The sequence below is a fragment of the Delphinus delphis genome, chromosome 17, assembly GCF_949987515.2.
Source record: "Delphinus delphis chromosome 17, mDelDel1.2, whole genome shotgun sequence".
Classification (NCBI taxonomy): Eukaryota; Metazoa; Chordata; class Mammalia; order Artiodactyla; family Delphinidae; genus Delphinus; species Delphinus delphis.
In genome coordinates this window covers 49172666-49194845 of record NC_082699.1, presented here as the reverse complement: position 1 = coordinate 49194845, position 22180 = coordinate 49172666, and the positions used below count along the sequence as shown (strand labels likewise).

General features: G+C 37.2%; 1 protein-coding gene across 1 annotated transcript in view; it reads right to left on the bottom strand.

Annotated features, from left to right (window-relative positions):
• ZFPM2 (zinc finger protein, FOG family member 2) overlaps positions 1-22180 on the bottom strand; it is a 464371-nt gene that overhangs the window by 148961 nt on the left and 293230 nt on the right. Inside the window, exon 5 of the mRNA XM_059995051.1 lies at positions 7462-7573. Within this exon, the coding sequence (XP_059851034.1) occupies positions 7462-7573 (112 nt within the window). The remainder of the gene's footprint in view (positions 1-7461; positions 7574-22180) is intronic.

Genomic DNA, 22180 nt, shown 5'->3' with positions numbered 1-22180 from the left:
AACATACGAGAGCTCATCTAATCCACTGAAGTAATTAATAGTATTATCGTGCAGGATTATTTACCAACATTTCATTAAGGAAACTCACAGTTGATGTTGATACGAAAACAAATGTATTTTTTTCCACATCAAATAGCATACATTAATAATAACTCAGGACATAAATTATTCAGTATGACCAGACCCAGACTGAAATAACATCAGTAAATCACTAACATAATTGTAAAAACAGTAAATGCATAGTAAAAAATGGAAATGGCAGAAGGCCCTATATTTGCTGAAGTTGCTGTCATTCTGCAATTTGCAACAGACAGCTCCACTGTAAATAACACATTCACTGGTGGGGTCACTTGTCTCAACCTTAAGAACCCCTCAGAAATGACAATTTGAATCAAAACGATGGTTTTCTAAAGCAGCCATTTAAAGCAATCACTGATTCCTAGAACAGGCATAATAAATTGCTCACCCCCCAAACATCTCTCATTCTTAGAGAACATAACCAGAAAAAGCCTCAGATGTTCATGAAACATATTGGGTTTTCGGCATCGCGTTATCCTGTGGTGCCCTGCAATCAATTACTGTTATGCCACCATCATTAATAATTTTCTTAATGAAAATGATTCTGTTGATCTCTGCTGTATTTTAATTATCAGAGTTAAGCATAATTACACTGCGGCTCTGAGCTGGCATGTGGACTCCTTTAGGGCGCAATTTTGTTTTAACACACTGATAATGTAATTTTACATTGTGTCAGTTTGTTTGGTTATTATCCAGTTGTACAATTCCACTGTATTCCTGATAACAGATAATAACCTTAGTACCTCCTATATCCTGAAGTCATTTAAAAAGCAATATTGGAATTCTGCGGCTAGCTAACTTAATCGCCTTATGATTTTATAATTCCTGCTGCTAAATATTTGGTCGAGGCACCCACCCTCTTTTAAGAAGAATACTGTAAAACTAGACAACAGCTATACATTTTCTGTGAACTACAGAATGGTTAAATAAACACTTAAATATGAGCACAAGTTTTTCTTTTTAAATTACTTTCTTAGTTATATAGCATTAGGTCCTTTAAGTAAAGTTAGCCATGAACTTGTAGGCTAGTTGGGAAAACTGACTGCCATGTTAGACAAGGCTGTTTCAACATTCTAGGAACATGCAACAGATCCTCTATTTTAAGGTGGAAAATAGTCCAGCCTTTTGCAAGCGTCCTTCGAATGAAAGATCTTTGTTTTAAACAGTTGATCAATTTAGTCAGTGTGCAGAAAGTTGCTCATCCAAGTTAGGTTATATTAGAACTACAGTCATTATTTCAACAGTACCCGGTATAGGACCTTGAACGTAGTACACAGTCAGGGCTTAACTGAATTAATTGCATGATTACATTTGTCCAAACAAGCAAAATCAGAACTTTGAAGATGGTCACAGAATGATTTGGAGATTAGTTTTCTACATGACTTTAAATTGCTGTGGCCTTCGAAGCAACAGGGAAATTAGCACAAGGTACTGCTGTCACTGCTGTTTTAGTTCTGGAAAATTTTTTCTTAAAAACCAAACCACAGAGCAAGGAAAAAAAAGTTTCATTGATAAATATGTACGTAAATTTGTGAAGACGACCAATAACCTACAATCTAGGCCTAGTAAATGGTATCATCAAAACTCTGCTAAATTGCATAATTGGGAATCAAGGTCAACACGCTTAAGATTGAATATCAATTTCATCACGTATGAGCTATATATCCTTGAACTATTTACTTACCTAAACCTGAGTTTACTCATCTGTAAAGTGGGAATAATTCTGCTTACATCATAATTTTCTTGTAGCGGTAAACCAGAAAACGTATGTAAAGTGTTTAAAACCATGCCTGGCATAGAATATGTGCTTAATAAATGGTAACTGCTATTGCTAGTTTTAATATTATCATCATTATTATCTTTATACTAGCTTTTTACATATGACTTTCATTAAAAATATCATGTGCCCAAGGGAAAAAATATCTTTAGGCAAAGGCTTTTCTGGCCTCTGATTCTATAATGCAGTTCTCTGCAGATACTGTGGGTTCACAGGGACCAAATGGGATTTATGGAATTCTTGGCTATAAATCTGGTATCTGATGACCAGGTTTTCTCACACACTTGCTTGATACCAACATGGAGGCCTGGGTTCATTTCCTCTAAATTTGTCCTGACATATAACCAAAAGGGCAAACTGGACTGAGTATAAGATCGTCAGCAATATTTATAATAACATATGCAGTTATGCGTACGGGTGCATCTTCACAAAGATCCTGTGAGACGGCCACTGCTATTTCATTGTTACAGTTGAAAAAATCAGGATTTAAAGAGGAAAAGTGGTTTGCCCAAGGTTCCATCTAAGCAACAGTTTTTTACAATGATATTGTGCTTTTATATAAAAAGAAAACTTCCATGGTTAAGGTGAGATTGAGGGTTAGCTGATACTTTTTCACTCCTTTGATTGACAATGTTTCTTCTCTTCATCCAGATACCTAGAGAATGTGGCTGCTCTGAAATAACACTCCACGAAAACCCAAATAATTCAATTTTTCCTCATTTGCAGTGAACTGAATGAACAAACTCACATGCAAGATGCTAAAGGTTTAATTTCGAATGAACAAACTCACATGCAAGATGCTAAAGGTTTAATTTCGTTCAAAAACATGAAACTCGAAGTAACTTATTTACTTTTCACAAATGAGAAAGGGCACCATACTGTGCAAATGCTATAAAAAAATACAGAGGTATAGGGAAAAGAGAAGAAGTTAATTTCCAATGCTCGACAGGCATTCATGGATTTTAGGAGTGAGTGGGCAGGCCTCTGCTCATCTTCCCCTCCAGCAGCCTCCCTTTAACTTCAGCATGGTGCTTTTTAGTACTTTTCCATTGGAGATAAGTAAATTAGAATTATCTGGAGTCTGCTGAGAATAATGGCAGAAACCAGACAACCCAACAAGTCTGGTCCATCAGTGTCTGGATGAGCTAATTACTTTCTGGAATGACAGGGGGTAGTTGAGGCAGGGAAAAAAAGGTACATCAGATTCTAATATTAATGCTAAATACTATACTTTTTTTTTTTTACTTTGATAAAACAGGATGATGGCAGCCTGTCAAAGAGCACTAAGTGATGTAATTTGATAATAATTATTTGATGGACACCCTGGAAATGAAAATTTTATAATTATATTTAATTTTACTGCTAGCCCACATTTAAAAATACTTCAAAAAGTAAGCATGTTTCTTAAATGGTAATAGTTACATGCCATAAGAAAATATTATTAAAAATTTCACAGTGAAGGCATTTTAAAATGCTACATATATGTATTTTACATTCTATTTGTAAATAGGTACTAATATAGTTTCAGATAGCCAGGCCCAGTAAAGGTGATTTTTGGCATAGAATTCATAAGTAGTTTAGGTTCTTAGCTAGAAAACAAAATAAGGCAATGCAATTTTGGCATCTGGAATTTACTTTTCATCTTCAGGGAGAGCTTTTTAGACATTAGGAGTAATGTGTTACATCTGGGTACATGGATGTTAGCCCATCAAGCAACCGTTCTTTTCTGTCTGGAAGTAGCACTTTGGTTTCACTTGGGGAACTACTTCTCCTCTGTCTCAGTGGTTTATGTGGGGTTAGGTCTACAGATGATTGTAGTTTGTAAGGAAGAGTCATAGTGATTAATTGGTTCAAGCATTGGTATGCGATGTACCCCAAGTAAAACTCAGAAAAGCTCTCTTTTCACTGGGATTGCTGTGCTTGTAGAAGAAGTCTGGAGTTTCCCACCACTTGACAAGAACATTTCTGAGGATGAAACACACAAAGAAAGAAGAGGCAGAAGATAGAGACCGTCTGGGGACAAAGCGTAAACTGATCCTGAAGTTTAGAAGATCCCTGGATTCTCAGTTATATGAGCAGATGGACTCCCCTACCCCCAATACGCTCACACACACACACACACACACACACACACACACACACACACACACACTTACACTTTGATTATGTTTTGTATAAGCCAATTTCATTTGGATTTGTATCATTTGAAAACAAAACAGCCCCAACTGATAAATAACATACACATTATGAAAATGTCTCGCACATTACGGATGTTCAAGTCAATATGTACCTATCAAATCTAAATCACCAAACCCTTCCAACTACAAAACTCTTTGGCTTTGAGAAGGCTTATCATACCCATAGCCTGTGAAGACAGAAGGCTTCAGAGCTCATGTGGTCCTGGTAGGAGTGATTCCTGGGGTCCTATTTTCCATGATGAGAACAATCCCTAGTATAATCCTAGAATATCGAGGTATTCACAGAACTTTGAGTGAACGATTCCCTTCCTCCAAAGGCAACCTGAATTCTAGGAATTAGCACCAGGCCTCTGAAGCCCACCTAGGAGATCAGAGTAGAGTCTACAGCAGAGTTTTCCCAAGTGTGTTCACCAGAGAACTAATTCCAATGCTCCAATGGATGTCCACCGGTTGGAGAAAAAAATATATGCATATCTTATAGTCAAACGAGTTACACAGGTTTTTACTTTGTTTTGTTTTACTACAGGACTTCTCAGAGCATTCATACCAGAAGGCCTTGTGAGTTTTCAAGAGGGGCCAAGATAGGCAATATTTGGTCTTGGGACTTTTCCTTTAATCTTAGCGTTATGTGAAGTGTACTTTGGTAAGTGTCATATTATAATAATACTCTGTGATTTCTGCACAGAAATGCTTGAGTAGTTTAAGAGAATTTATTCATCATGTGATAGTGTCAAGGGGAAAGGTAGCGTCACACAGTACAGAGAGTATAGGATTTGGAATTATCAAAACCTGGATTTAAATTTGGCTTCTCTGTTAGCTCTCCTGGACCAGGGACAACATACTACTGCTCTAAGTCACACACAGTGTAGGTTGTGTAAATTAAGAAACACACTACTTATCTCATCTAGCTGCTGGAAAGCTTAATGCCGGGAGAACGCATTCTAATATGTACAACTCAGGCCCTTAATTAGACAGATGTGTGTTTGCATCCCACTTTAAACACTTAGTAGTTGAAACACTTTGTTGTACAGCAGAAATCAACACAACATTGTAAATCAACATTATACCTCAATTAAAAAGAAAAACAACACTTAGTAGCTATGTGACCATGACAGATTACTTAATCTATCTATGCCTCAATTTCATTTTTTATAAAATTGGGTAGGATGTTAATTACCTACTAGGAGGTATTAACTGATGATTAAATGAAATTATGCATATACAGTAGTTACTGCAGTCCTTGTTATTTGAATTGCAATGCCATCTGTTCTTGCAAGTTGAACAATATCAAGTTACCTTTTGTAGGTTAAACACTACTGAATATTAGGAATTCATATTGGTCATCATCACAGTATGTGATGTGCCTATTATAGTTTCTAGCAGCCATTCATCATTTGTTTATCTGGTCAACCAATCATTATTTACTCTGTGCTCTTTTTGTGCAGGCAGCATGCCAGTCCAAGGATGAAAAGATGACTGAGACATAATCCTTGCCCTCAGTAAATATAGAGTAGATTGGAAAGGCAGGCAACAATACCTAACTTTTTACTACTCTTTTTTTGAAATATAAAATGATAATCATAAAACGAGGTTAAAAGAGCAATGAGAGAAGTGCATAGAATTTGGTATGGGAGTACCAAGGAGAGGATTCAGGGGTGCTTAATAAAGGGTGGCTGTTATTATCCATGTACAAAGCTAGCACACAGTTGGGCTCAATCCATGCTTTATGAGTTAATTAATAAGCTTCTACAAATTACTCCAAAATGTTTATTGCCAAGAGGCTTAAGGTACATCTAACCATAATGCAAACACGTAAACATGTTCAAACTAACGTACTCCATGGAACACAGAATTACAATTTGGTTATAGTGTTTTTCCTCATGTAACAATCTAATAATCATCTCTTCTAAAACAATGCCCGATTTAAACATGTAATGGATTTGGATTATGATAGAATAGCTATCCTCTTGGTTCCTCCATATTACATTGCCATCATAGAGATAAGATATTGTACAACAAAAATTTAGTCCCAGTCATTGATCCTACACTCCAAGCCATCTTTTGCAGTGTTTGCGTTCTGAATGTGGACACTGGTAAGCTGGTTCACTATAATATTGCTTCCCATTTTGATAGAACATAGTGACATATCCTGGGAAAATCTTACTTGCCTTCTAGTTAAAAGCTCCCACCAGCATACCACAGGTATTTGGTGTTTGAAAATAAGTGGGTATGAGACCAGCAGTTACAGAAGGAAAAGGAATATAATCAGATCCTGGTGTGCAGATTGTCTTTTTAGCTTGCAAATTCCCTCTTTCTGGTGTTTCAACTTTCAAAGGCTTATGGTAGTTTAAAGGCAATCCTCTTATAAGTGTACAAATTGTAATGATTATAGGAACAAGTTGTAATTGTTTCTAGCAAGTTTTTAAGAGTCTTTGATGTTATGATTAGTGTTTTATATGTTAATATATTGATAGGGGTGCTTATTTGCTTGTTCCCTTGTATGCTTTTATGGTTTCTAGGTTCAATGTGCAAATACATCTTTGATCTCAGTAGGTCTATTTGGTTAAAAAGGAAAGCGAAAAGAAATTAAACATGAGAAGCACAAAGTTTTGCAATATTTACGAAGGACTGAGATTAGGGATTTCACTGTAAAAGTACAGAGCTTGGGCCCAGAACTTGAATATGGAGAAAAGTGCGGCAAACCACACCACACACGTGGAGGGGCCTGAGTTTGGGGGAGTCGGTCGCATGATGTGTGTCCCGGAGCAGCGGTTCCTCTGCAGCCGGGGTGTAGCTGTTTGACGCAGTCTAGGTTGATGCCACACTGAGCAAATCAAAGGCAATGCTCTGCAAGCCATCGCTTCCTCCCTAGCATTTGCCCCCTGCCCTTCAGAAATCACCATGGGGAGGAATTCTCAGTCTTTGCAATGGCTTCCTTTTCAGCTATCCCCTCATCGTGTGTGATTTCAGGAAACTGGCTGGAATGCAGCGCCTTCTAGAACTCGCACCTTGACACCCTGACACGGACTGCCAAATTTCAAAAGGAATTTACTTTTTGAAGGATGATGCCTAAGAGAGGAATCCGAGATTTCATCAAACCCGCTCTGAATAAAAGTAACAGCGAGGAAGGTACTAGTCAAGGCACTCCAGTCCACGGTTAGGTGAATGTGTATGGCGCTAAATAATTAATGGTCTAACACATTTTGTTTTATGCTGTACAGGAAAAGAACAAAAAACAAAAAACCCAGTAGGCTTGCTGAAACCACAGGTTAGGGAGATTCATAAGGGAAAAAGGAAGAGAGAGGACCCCATTTTACTTTGTACTCCCCTTTCAGCTCATTTGGTTCTACTTTGCAACACTCAGGTTTCAATACATCCAAAGCCAGAGGGAAATGATCTTGCACTTACCTTTGCTGTACACAATGCAGTTGTTTTTGTTGTCTTCCACCCCTTGCCAAGTCACATCCAGGAGCCACTTGGGACCAGCAGTCAGCACCATGGGGACCTGAGCCTTTGTCTTCTGTAGAAAGAATGATAACAAACGGATGCCATTTGCTTTCGTTGATTAAAAAGTTGAATAATAACTGTACTAATCATTTTATTTTTCCAAATAACTAAATCTCCTAAAACATAATCCAAGTCCTTATTCCCCTGTCTCATGATATCTTTTTAAGACGACAGAAGCTGTAAAGCTTGACTGCTTTCACTAATCTGAAGGGTAGAATTATTATCAAGAATATTTTTTTTTCTAAATGATACTGGATCAGATCTCCAAGATTAGACAGATCTCTTGCAGCTCTGAATTATAAAAAGAATGCAGATGACTTTCATCGCAAAGAGCAGAGTGTTTAGAAGTGAACTTTAGACACATTGTACTTTACTATCAACAGGATCTCACTATTTCCTGAAACAGACAGGAAAGAATTTAAAGAATCAGGATCCATTTCAAAGCTCTATCCTGAGCAACATTTATATTAGAGTAGAAATTTATTCTGAATGAATAATGAAATCCACCAACACCCTTTTCTAAGTATGGACATGTAGTCCCACTGAAACTGAAATAATATTAATACTAATGACTCACCATACACTGTCTCCGAAAAGACTATAAAAGAGGAATTGGGAATAAATTCAGATGCAGAGCAACTAAAGCATGACATTCCTTGCTCTGAAAAGCATAGAAGCAGGGAGACAAGTGCTCTAGTTCTAACAAAATATTTTCAGTGTACATTTTAAATACAAGGCTCAAAAGGGTCATCATTTTAGGCCGTTTGCAACCCAAATTATTTGTCTTTAACTATGTTAAACATGGCAGGAAATAAACCAGGGAGGAAATAAGTAAGCCTTAGCAAGACTGGTGTTTCCCGATGAGTCAGAGTGAATTGGCATTCAGATGTTTATCATTCACCAGCCCAGGTTCTGTATATCAACTATCATGAAACCACAACACAGAGTACAATACCAGGGTCTCAAGGTAATTTTTGAACTGGATTTTCACCTAGATATGATCCTACCGGAGAGATCTCAGCCCATTATGGGACTTTCCCACATGTTATGTGCTATCACAAATTTCCCAAATTGGCATTAGCAAGTATCCACTTGAGGAGTTCTATGTAATCTAGCCATTTCAAATCTCTCAGGAATCCGGAAACCTCGTTTCACTGGCCAAATGACGACACTGATAGTGCATGAGACACAGATCTTCTATTGATACTGAAAAGCCATATTAAAAGCTATGCATAAAATCAATGCTAACCCATTTTTTTTTTTTTTTTTTTTTTTTTTTTGCGGTACTCGGGCCTCTCGCTGTTGTGGCCTCTCCCGCTGAGGAGCACAGGCTCCGGACGCACAGGCTCAGCGGCCATGGCTCACGGGCCCAGCCGCTCCACGGCATGTGGGATCTTCCCGGACCGGGGCACGAACCCGTGTCCCCTGCATCGGCAGGCGGACTCTCAACCACTGCACCACCAGGGAAGCCCCTAACCCATTTTTGATGTATCAATTATATTGTAAGCGGTAAAAACTACCATAAAATATACTACTTAATGGAAAAAAATCAACCATGACGGACAAATTAAAAATAAGTCTAAAAAAATACTTCGAATATTAAAACAGAGGAGGCGGTAAACCAGATCAACCATCAGAAATACTAGCATACTGATTTTTCATATTCATACTTTAATTCATTTTAAAGTCTTCAATTTTTCAACTATGTATCTTAATATTTGGAAAGTAAAACCATGAAAAACAGTTATCTGAAAGCCCTGGGGGAAGAAAGTAATTTTATATTATAATTTTTTAAAACAATCTAGACAAAGTGTTATCAAGTTATCCCTCTGGTTATTAGTCTAAGTCAGGCGTCCCCAATCCCCGGGCTGCAGATAGGTACTGTCGGCTGCCTGTTAGGAACCTAGTCACACAGCGGGAGGTGAGTGGTGGGCTAGTAAGCGAAGCTTCATCTGCCACTCCCCCTCACTTGCATTACCGCCTGAACCATTCCCATCCCCACCACCCCAGGGAAAAACTGTCTTCCACGAAACTGGTACTTGGTGCCAGAAAGGTTGGGGACCGCTGGGCTAAGTGACGATTTTGTTTTTCCACTTTCAAAATATAATTTGAGAACAAGTAAGCTTCTTCAATCTGAAGTGATAGTGGCCCATATCCAATTAAATCATAGGTCTTAATTATGCATATTTCAGCTCCTTTTACTACTAGAGAAGCAGGTAAGTCCACAGATCAGTGTCAGCAGGTCTCCAAGCAAGCAGAACTAGTCACGGGAGAGACTCCACCGTTTCGATAAGCCTGCGCATGGGGGATTTAGTGGTGTCCTTTGTAACATCTGCTCTCTTCTGATCTTAAATAACAGACTTTAACAACAGGCATCTGGCTCATTCCTACTGTATTCTCTTATTTCATGAGAAAGACATGCATCTTAAATTATTTCATCTTTATACCCAAAGTTCTTAAAGCCACATGGATTTCTACACAGTAAAGCAGCGTTTACAATTTTCCAGAGATAATATGAAAAATAAACATTGATCACAAATTCTTTAGGGAATCTTTGCTGTAAAGTAAATCAATTGGTTTGCCGGTACCACAATCTTCCATTAATTTTACAAAGGAACCTGCTGATCTAGTCTTGTGCTGGGTGCTAGGAATAGGAAGAGGTCTTTTTCAGTGAAGGATACAGACACATTAAAAAAAAAAGTGTACTATAAGGCAAACAGTAGCAGGTAGGGAGTGCAAAGTCATGTGTCAATTGTTTTGGGGTCAATGAAGGGCGAGAAACTCCTGTCCTGTGGCTTCTGGGACGGTATCATATCATTCAGGAAGTGACTTTCAGGCAAGATCTTGAAGGAGAGACAGGAAGCATTTGCAATTGCTAGTAATGGCCTGGGCGAAGTCTGAGCAGTGTATAAGAGTGGTATGTACAGGAAACAGTGACTAGTTCTGGGATTCTTTGGTTTCAGTTCTTATATAAAGTCTTTAGAGCTGTTCTTCATATACAGAAAGCACCAGATAACAGTTACCTGTCATCACTGGAATCATCGATACTATTATTATCACTACCTATAAGTGGAAGGGCCATAACAGCATATGTGTCCAGAAAAGCAGGTTAGAATCAGATCTTGAAGGACCTTTTCATATCAAGCAAAACCTTTCTGTGCTTAAACCTCTAAGCAGAAGGAAGACAGTAAAGATTTTTTTAATCAGGAAGAATAAGGTTGCTACTATTGCTGCTCCTTGTGCAAAATCCCTTACTTATTTATTCCTCATATATATTTTCAGACAAAGATATTGCAACTCAAAGATTAAATAATTTCTTTTAGGTCAAATAGCTGGCAGAAGACAGAGCCCATATTTACATTTAGCTCTGTTTCCAAACACTACCGCTCCTAGGGTGACCAACTGTCTGGGTTTTCCTGAGACTGAAGGGCTTCCCAGGATGCTGGATTTCAGAGCTAAAACTGGAAAATCTTGGGCAAACTCAGATGACTTGTCCACCTCTGCACCTCCTACTATAAAACAGTATTTGTGGTTTACATCTATTGAATACTTGCAAAAAGTTGGGTGTTAAGTATTTCTCCTGAATTATCTTTGTTGATTTTTACAACTCCAGGAGTTAGGCATTAACATTTTCTCCATTTTGTACATAAGCAAATTAAGATTTAGAGGATTTGACTTTGTGGCACAAATAAAAATAGTTATTTAATATCTTTCCTTAATGGTAAGTTAGGCATTATACCTTTTAAAACTTTGGCAAACATTTATTATGCCTGGGATCTGGTAGAATCTGACTTTTCAAGAAACAGAATTGAAAGGAAAACAATTTCTTTGACTCCAAATCAATAAGGCAAAAGCAAAAATGTAGCAAAGACTTGGTGAAAGCTATACCCAAGCTGTAAAATAGATTAAAAAATCTCAAGGGACCAGTTATTACAGTTTTGAGGAGGTAAGTCAATTTCTTTCTGAAGAAGTCAACTTTTGTAGAGATTGACCGCCTTCAAAGAAGATTACCAAGTGTGAGAAGGAAGGAGTTAGCCAGGATTATATGAAATCTACACTCCAGCAAAATCCATGAATAGAAAATAACAATAATATCCACTTTGATCATTAGGTTTACTTTCCCATGTCTCTCTCCATCATAAGGATTCATACAAGTCTAGAATGTTAAGAGCCAGAAGCAACTTTAAAGTTCAGTGAGTTTAATTCACTAATTTGACAAATGAAGAAAGTAAGGCCAAAATGTTTATCTAGCATCCTACAGAGGTAGCATACAGTTGGTACAACGTGTTGGGAAAAGAGAATGGATGTAAAAGGTATGGTAGGCAGAAAAATGGTCCCCCCAAAATATCCACACCGTAACCCCTTGGAATCTGTGAATACGTTATTTTACTTGGTAAAAGGGATTTGAAGAACATGCTTAAGGTTTAGGGCTACGACATGGTGAGAGGAGCCTAGATTATCCGCATGGGCCCAATCTAAGCACGAGTTCCTAAAAGTAGAAGGGAAAGGCAAAACAGTAGGGCAAAGAAATTTGACACGAAATGGATTCCACCTGCCTTTGCTGCCCTTGAAGACGGCACACTGCAGCCACGAAGTGAGTGTGCTGGGCTCTAGAAACTGGGAATGGGCCTCAGTTACAGGAAGTGAGGAAAACAGGGATTTCAGTTCTGCAACCTCAAGGAGCTAAATTCTGCCAATAACTTGAATAAACAGGAAATAGATTCTCCCCTACATCCTCTAGAAAGGAATCCTCTAGGAGGAATCCTGCTGACAAATTGATTTTAGTCTGGTGATACCCATACTAGACTTCTGATGTATAGAGCTTTAAGATAATACATTTGTGTTGTTTTACGCCACCAAGTTTTTGGCCATGTGTTTTGGTGGCAATAGAAAACTAATACAAAAAAAATTCAGATTTACTGACTTACAGTTTAAAAAATGACTTAATTTCCTTATCAAATGTGCTCAGAAGTGAAACAACTTTCCCTTATTGGAATAACACCAAATATACATTGTTATTCCACAATCATCAGATATACTTAATGTTCTTGCCTTAAAGTATGAGAAAATACACAGCGGTGACTAACAATTCCTGCCTCTATAACTGGGTATTTAAAACATTTTATGATTCACTATTAACCTCACAGCTGAAGTGTGGCAGAAAGGACATTACTGACTCCTTGAAGCCGGATGATCGAGGCTGGAATCCCGATATGTGCTACTGGCAGGCTCTGAGACTGGAAAATCACTTAAACTTGAGGATTCTGAACTTCAGGATACACATCTGTAAAATGGGGATAATGATTTCTACCTTAAGGCTGTCTTATGAAGCGACCAGCACAGTGTTTCGTACACCACAGATGCACTTCAGACTTTTGCTGAATACCTACATGAATAAATGAATTAAAAATGTGCAAAGAGCGTTTCTGTAATCCCTGTTTCTCAGGCACTGGTAATGTTTGTAGGGATTAGGATAGAAGTCAAGACAAAAACTCTTTATGACCCAGTTTAAAGACGGTGGTAGTCATTAATGCTATTGATCAATTATTTCCAACTCTCCACTTTCCAGGTCTCTTTCAAAGTTAGGTATGGGAATATGACATCACTTCACCGATGAAATTGAATAAGAAGTAACTCGCGTCACTTTTACACAGAAGCTATAAGACCAATGGACTCACTATCTTTCCTTGTGTTTGCTGAACTGACCGTCAAGCATGGGAAGGAGGAAGACCTCCTAACTACAGTGGCCATGTAGCATGAGAAAGAAAGAGACTGTTTTAATGTAAAAAACTGTTACAATATTAGGGTTGCTTACAACCTCAGCAAAACCTAGCTCATCCTCACTTACACAAAGGTTTACTTTGTTTTCATTGGTTTGTTTGTTTGTTTTTCTGTATTGAAATAGCCCATGGGTTTTTACAGGTTAAAGTTTGTACCTTATATCTAGGCAGTCTCGTTCAGTCATAAATCAATTCAAGGTATATAACAGGAGCCTGAATTTCAGTTAAGTTGGAATGTTTTGTAAAGAAATAGTGTGCGCTTTTGAGGCTCCCCATTGTAAGTTTAAAAAAATCTGCACTCCTGGACACTGTTTGAACCCAGAGTTTCACGCTTAGTCTACAACCAGACAAACTTGACAAGGACAAAATGGGTCAAAAGTGTCATTTCTTAGGAATAATTAGAATCATCTAATGTGGATAAAAGAGGTCAAACTAGCATCCACTTCTCACTAACCTCTGGAGTTACTGGAGCGACAAAGGAGGGAACCTTCAGTAAATGTTTACACTCAAGCCAAAAGGTTACCGGGGCTAAAAGCAGGCAGCCCAAAGGCAAAGAATAGAGGGTAGTTCCAACCCAAGGGGCTGGTGACATAATGCTGTCTTAGGGATTCCAAATCTTGCTGGAAATATTTGTTGAACATTTCCAAACTGAAGCTTACTTACAAAGAGCTAGAAGTCTTAGGAAAATCTGACCTATGAAAGAGCCTGACATTACAGTCTTTAAAAGAAACAAAAAAACACCCAGAAGTGGCATTTGATGGAAACATTGGCCTCCACTGACTTTAGTTTGGAAACATAACAAAATTTCATGAGAGAATCTCAAGCCAGTGCCATGAGACATACTTTGACACTGCTGAAAATTCTCCTGGTGTGTTGCTTCCATACCTTGGTAATAGGTGAAACGGGTTGGGTCTGTTTGACAAAATTCATAGCTGTTTCTGTTCTCTCAGCTATAAAAACGTATTTGATATTAGGCATTGAAGAATTTCCAAATTACTGTAGACATTAGATTAATATAATTAGTACCAGAAAAACACACATATATATATATATATTACTGGCCCTTAGCAATGAGATGCCACCACCACTGCCAATCTCTCCCAGCTGAATTATTCTCTACATCTAAATGGAAAAAAAAAAAATGATACTGTATGTGATTTGACCTTGTACTACCACAGGGAAAATTTTACACAGTAAAAGTTTCAGTTAATGTATCCAAGCAGTTCTCCACACTGGAATTAAATTCAAATTCAATCTGACAATTGTGAAAACATTGTATCCTTGTCCTTTTAACTGTGTGAAGTCTCTAGTGGCAGCGAGCTTGAATTTAAAAATTCCCTTCACCAACAGCCTGTTCTATGGAGGCATAATAACTTATTATTTTGGACTACCTGGAGTGGGGAGAGATGTTAAGTGATAATTTAAGGCTCTCCGTAATTGTATTTTCAGTAATTCTGGGCATGGCACATAGCCTCAACATTACTGATTTGACTAGAGCTATAAAACGTTTAGTATGATGATTTCCACCTAATAAAACTGTGCTTTCTACTAAATATCCTTTAAAAAGTTATTCAGGACACCGCATGAATGTTTGAGCTTGATGCTACCAAGGTAAAGAATTTTTTTCTTTCAGAAAATAAGAGTATCACTTTAAACTACACAAACAGAATCACTGTACTCCGTGTGGTACCAAAAGGTTCAAGTTATTTGTGTGGTGATATAGAACAAGCTTCTCAGCTATAGCACCTGAATATTCTTCATGACTAATTAATGCCAGACATCAGTCAATATGACTAAGTATGTCATGCGTTTCCATTAAAATCATATGCTTCCATTTAAAATAGAATAAAATGGCCACTGAGCTACATTGGGATGTCCCTTGAGTGAGAAATGCAGTCTTCCTTTTTTTTTTCTTTGTCTGAAAACAAGATGTGTGTGTGTGTGTGTGTGTGTGTGTGTGTGTGTGTGTGTGTGTTGTAGAAACAGATTTAAACAAGTAACTTTAAGAATTTTCAAACTCATACCAAGTATCTTATCTACAGTTACTGTTTAAGAAACAACAAAACAACTTAGTAAAAGATTATCTAACTTGCATTGCTTGAAAAAATGCTAGACACATTTTCAAACTCAAGCTCAAAGAAATTAAGAATACCTTCAATTAGAAAATATATGGAAAGTCTAAATGGGAAGGACATCAGTTCTGTGCTATTATAAGAACCACTACACTATACCATTAGGCACAGAACAGATTTATGAATGGAAATCCCAGGAAGGTTTCATTAGAATAGTGTTTTTCTTGAGCACAGTTCTACAAAATATCATTTGAGGACAGCACAAGAGTGAAATTCCAGAGAACTTCAGCTAACAAATGTCTTCAAGTTCACTGTGGTATGTGGGATCTCAAACACGATAAGAGACTTTTCAAAAACAAAATGAGTGTGAAATAAAATGATAGAATTCTTGGCTACTATATCCATACTCCTTATGTCAAAGCCAGTTTTATCTCTATGAACCAAAAATTTAAATAATCATTATCTCTGAGGTATATTTGCTTTTAGTTCTCAAAATCGTTGAAACACGTTATCTTAACATGAGTCACTGCTTAAAAGTAGAAATCTTAGTATAAGAAATAATGATCTTTTAGGAAAGGGAACACAAATAGTTCCACATATACAGGTCATTAAAACAATCTCTTAACTTCCAAATAAAAAATTCATTTCATGATATTTAGAATAATATAAAATCATTATTTAAGAGTACTCATACTAAAGATATAGATATTTCATTTTTCAATTGGGAAAAAATCTTTAAATGAGTAATAAACATCTCAGTTATCCAGATATTTATTATACTTTCATTTTCAAAAAAAGAATAGACTCATTTCTCTTTCCCTTTTGCCAACTTCACTCCCACAGTCTCATCTGTTCTCCACATACATTTGGCTCCAAAGAGGAACTACTCCCTCCAAGCTGGCAGCCATTAACTTCAACCTTTTATTTTATACGGCTCTGAAAGTCACAGAGTGTTTAAGGAGTGTTGTTTTGCTCCTGGCAGAATTTCTGGGCTTGCACTTAGTGCAATGTGCAGAAGAGTGTCAGCGCTGAAACCTTGGGAAGGGAAAAGTAAATTGCTCTAGAGTAGCCCTCCTCACATGAGGTTGTCACAGAAACCTGGGCAGGGTTCAGGGATCTGGAAAGCCGAGGTCCCAGCTGGGTGACCTGGGGCCAATCACTTAACCTCTCCACGTCTCATCTTCCTCTTCTGTAAGATGATCTCATATGTCCTTACAGCTTGACAATAATATCATTATAAGCCTTCCTACTATAGAATTTCTGTCAAGTCTAAACTCAAATCTCAAGTGTGGAGGAGACAATAAATATGAAAATTCAACACACTGGGTTTATACTTAACTTCAGGAAGTGCTACTCTCTTTATTGGTGAGGCAGTAAATGAAGCCATTCTAATTTATTTTATTTGGGTATTTTAATACCAAAGAAAATGGTGTGGACAGAGAAAGCGGTGTGGTCAAAATAAAAATGTTTGTATAAAGAATCTAGAGAGTATGCAATAGATATATAGACACATTCAACTATCAATGTCCTATTTACATTAAAAGGTGGTAAATTCTATTCAGTAGTCTCTTTCTGAGAATTACCCAAAGGCATTCTGTGGAAGAGAGAGAAAGCTCTATCCTGCACAAAGTCATCCTCAGATACTGAGATATGTGTGTTCGTCACGCTTTAATCCACTGCAATCTTCCAGCCACCTTTTAGACTGTCTCATTATTATTGTTTTAGCCAATCTTAAGGCCAAAAAAACAAAAAAAAGGCATTCTTTATATTAAGAATATAATGAAATTAAAAAATATATATATATAAAGGTTTCTTTCTCTTTTAATTACATGCTGCTTTCATGATTTGCACCCTTATTTCACTCTATGGCCATAAATTATTAAGAACTCACCTATGTTTTTAACTTAAAATTATACCTGATATTCTGAGATTTGAAAGTGATGGAAAGGGGCTATGGCAAGACTGGAAGAATAAGAACAAGGAACATTTCCCCCTCCAAAGAGGAAAAAAACAAGATGAAATTGTTGAACTATACACTAAGTGCTGTGATAAATATAGTACCCTTTGGGAAGGCAGATTTTTATGAGACAAGTTATTGAAAGTTGGGTGCAAAAAATTAAAAGCTTGGCAAACTAGCTGGCAGAAGTGTGAAGGTGCTACTGAGTCAAATCGAACAAAGCTTATCTAATCTGTGAGGCTCTTTAATAACACAAATATGACAAACACTTAAATCAAGTGTCTAAAGTAAGACTCTGACCATGAGAGTGGATTTCAGTATTTGTTTTTTACAAATCAACAGATGCAGAAGGACTATACTACTTCCCCTCTTTCAGAGAATAAAAGTCAAGTGCTCACCACGAGGGGTTGGCCCTCCATTCTGGAATCAGCTGCCTTGCTTTCCATGGGGGACAAACAATGAGAAGAGAACTCCAACCAATGAAACAGATTCAGCTCTATATGCTCCCAATCCAGGGGACCTTTGTTCAGTATGAAGTCATTATGGGGCAACTAAAGGAGCATGCAATGAAGTCAGAAGCAAATGAGATAGACCTTCATTAATACTGCCCCTGGACACATTTCCCAAACCATGCTCTTTATAAAAGGAGCAGAAATGTGAATAAAAGCATAAACGTGCATGCTTTGAGGACAAACGCCAGGATAAATTCTGCATTTAGTTGTGTGTGAATGATATTAAAGCTTGCAACAAAGTTGGCTTACATTGTTCAGATATGGTTTTTGCCACATAAATGATACAACGTTATGTATAAACGTATTCCAATTAGTAATAACTGATCAGCATTAATAAAAATCTCTCTCTGTACCATTTCTATTCTGAGAGACTTACTTAGGTTATTCTGCTTTTAAAACAATCACTTTATACTTTATTAGAAATTAAGTATATTCATTATTCATTCAATAAACAGTTAATAAATATCTATTATTTATAGAGAAAACTCTAAGAATAAAGAGATAAAAAGACGAGTTTCATTTCCTCTAGATGCTCACAATGCATCAATATTAAAAATATCTAAATGATATACACACATATTATTTAAATCAATATTAATAATCAAGCTCATTATATTTTAAGTATACGCCTCAAACATTTGGAAATTGCAATGCATATTTGATGGTCCGTGACCAAACAAAAGCATAGCAATAGATGAGAAGCGGTTAACAGACACATATTAAGGGATCTTCATGAGAATTTAGGGTTATACCTTAATTTTAAAGTTGAAAAACACTAAAGCTTTCTCCAACATGGATGGAAGGTCTATCAAATATGGCATATGTTTTAAAAAATTACATCTAAAACATAATCATAAAGTCTTTTACATACATATTTAGGATTAAGCCGTGCACTTCCACTTCTATCAAACATCAGTTTACTATACACACACTGAATTATTATTACTGCTATATCATGCACATATACTGAAAAGATATATTGAAAAATATTTCAAAATTTGAACTATTTGGGGGAAGGTAGCCAAGATAAATCATCTATGTACTATTTTAAGTGTTTACTCATTATCTTGCTTAATATGCTTGATGAGTATTAAGTAAACCATCTCTTAATGGTTTAAAAACTTGTATTTTGGTGCCAGCTGACTGAGTTCAAATTGCATCTCCAACACCTAGTGGCTGTACGATCTTGGGCAAATTACTTAACTCCTGTGTCTCAGTTTCTTCATCTCTGAAATAAGTATAATAAAAGTATTTATGTTATAGATTATTCTGAGGATGAAATGAGTTAATGTATGTAACGGGCTTAAGGAAGTACTGGTATGTTATTCTATGCAAGTGTTTGGCTAACGTTTCTAATACTGCTAAAGAAATATGTTTCCATAGAAATGCAGAATTCCCAGTAAAACAAGAATTTTGGCTGGGTGGAAAAGTGACACATTGCCCTAATGTATGATTTGTAACATTTTGTTAGGCATTAACTATGTGCTAAAATTGTAGGTGTTAACATTAATTTATAAATTAATTTTTCACAACAATTTTATGAGAAAGATATCATTATGACCATTTTGTATAAGCAAACGGAGACTCTAAAATGTTAACCTTTTCAAATTCACAGGGCTCAAAACTGCCTTAATCATAAACTGCCTTCTCTTTTCCTCTTAGCAAATCTATAAGAAACTCAATTCTTTCCATGGTGTTAAAGCAATAAGAATCTTCTTAGGAATTGTGTTAAATATCAATTCTTCATACCCATGAAAGCTAGTTTAAATGATCTTCCATGAGTCAGCGGTTAGCAGTTTCTGTTTTACATTATGCATGATTCCTAGCTGCACTTTGTATAAACTAATTGCATGGTGCCTCGTTAATAATCTTCAGAGTTTTTTGAGCTGTGAAATTTATAGCTTCGTAGTGAATTATTTCTCACATTTGCACAGTTTGGGGTCTTGAAAGTCTAGTTGAGATACTAAATACCAATATCAGGCATCGAGTAGGTAAAAGGGGAATAGAATTTAACATAGTGTAGTTAGGATATAAAAAAGAGTGAAAAGCAGGTAATACTTTTCAATATTCTTTTTTTTTTTTTTTTTTTTTTGCGGTACACGGGCCTCTCACTATTGTGGCCTCTCCCATTGTGGAGGCCCCGGACGCGCAGGCTCAGCGGCCATGGCTCATGGGCCCAGCCACCCCGCAGCATGTGGGATCTTCCCGGACCGGGGCACGAACCCGTGTCCCCTGCATCGGCAGGCGGACTCTCAACCACTGCGCCACCAGGGAAGCCCCTTTTCAATATTCTTAATTTTATGACTGCAGATATTTTTATACCTGTAGAAATGGTTACAGCTTAGAATGGATAAAAATTAGCCTCTATAGGGCTTCCCTGGTGGCGCAGTGATTGAGAACCCGCCTAATGATGCAGGGGACACGGGTTCACGCCCCGGTCCGGGAAGATCCCACATGCCGCGGGGCGACTAGGCCCGTGAGCCATGGCCGCTGAGCCTGCGCGTCTGGAGCCTGTGCTCTGCAACAGGAGAGGCCACAACAGTGAGAGGCCTGCATACCGCAAAAAAAAAAAAAAAAAAAAAAAAAAAAAGCCTCTATAAAAGTTTCCAATCATAAGCAGAATTCATGATGAGATACAAGATGTCGTTGGGCTAAAATTCACTCAATTCAGCATTGATTGGACAAGAGCAAATGAACAGATGCTCTTGGTGCTCAACTGGTCAAGAGACATAGCAGGGCCTCATCACAGTACTTTATGGTGAGGCATCAGCATGCAATCTGGGCTGCAAGGTAGTACAGCTGTGCTTCATGTCTGGCAGGTCAATTCCACTCTTTAGAACCTCTGGATGCAGCGACTTGAGGAATCTAAACTGCCTTGTGAGGTCTTGGCTCACTGATGGAGGATTCTCCACTTAAAGAAATATCTCAGTCTGGGTTGAGTTAGCACATTCCTCAGCTTAAATTGGTATTGTTCACGGGTAGAAGGGATCAAAACACAGAGCAGTTTTATAGGCCAGGAAAAGTTCAAGGTCAAATTGGGAAGTCAAAAAGAAGCCTCAGTGAAAAGCACTGGGTGGAAATACTGTAGAGGTGGAAAAAGGGGTAGTTCTTTTGACCCAGTGGGTCTGAAACCGAAGAGCTCAGTTGTAATTCCAATATGATTTACGGCATACTCACGACAACGTTCTTCCACAATGTGATGAGCACGGTGAGGAAAAGAAGCAGAAACTTCGGTTTGTATACTTATGAATTTAACAGAGAGGAAAGTTAACACAGTGTCTAAAAGCATGGACTCTAGAGTCAGATTGCTTAAATTTAAATCCAACCTTTGCTACTCATCTATGGTGTGATCTTGATCAAGTAGCTCCACTTCTCTGCATCAGTTTCCTTATCTGTGAAATGGGAATAATAATACCTCATGGGGCTGTTGTGAAGATGAAATAAATTAATACTTACAAATCACTTAGACGGATACTTGACAAATACTCATGGTGTGCATTTATAATTATTATGAACATGGATTCGAGAAAATGGGGAAAATTTAAGAAATAAATATCTGTGCCTGTTTAATTTGTTCTATCCAGACATCAACAGAATGCTCTCTGTATCACAGATATAAATGTGTAAGAGATTTTACTACTTTGATGAATCATTTTACTTTTTATCCACTTAATAGATTGGCTAGTGGGCAGATAACTTCACTACTTTTAGCACAATGTGGCAACTCAATATTAGTGGAATAAAATCTTACCTCACATGATGAAAAGCTCTACTTATTGGTTAAAATAAGTAAATAAAATAATTTATTCTGTCTAAATTAGTCCAAATTTCCTACCTATAGCTTTTATTAGTATCCACGAGCTCTAAAACTTTGCTTATAGGGCATTTGGGAAATGGTTTGAAAAAGTTCTGGAAATTGAGTTCCTAATTATGCCATTCCTCTGCCTTGGGCTCTAAACTGGGAATCCTGAGTTAGTCCATATGCTGGAACAAAGCCTTAAATTTAAATACCATAATCTGAAGTACTCATTTGATTTTTTAATATGTTGTCTCATTCGTCTTTTACAACCAAACCAACCAAACGCAAAGCAAAATCCCGCATGATTACAAAGACCATGACCTTTTCCTTAGTAGATCCTATTTCATGCTAGTTGTATATATTTTCTAAAAAATGACCTGAGAATTCACTAAACGTAAGTTTGGTTCAAAGTTTGTAACTAAGTGGTTGGATTACCTTAGTCAAAATACATCACTTTCATGAGCCCCTTTCTTCATTTGTGAAGGGAAAGACCAGGACTC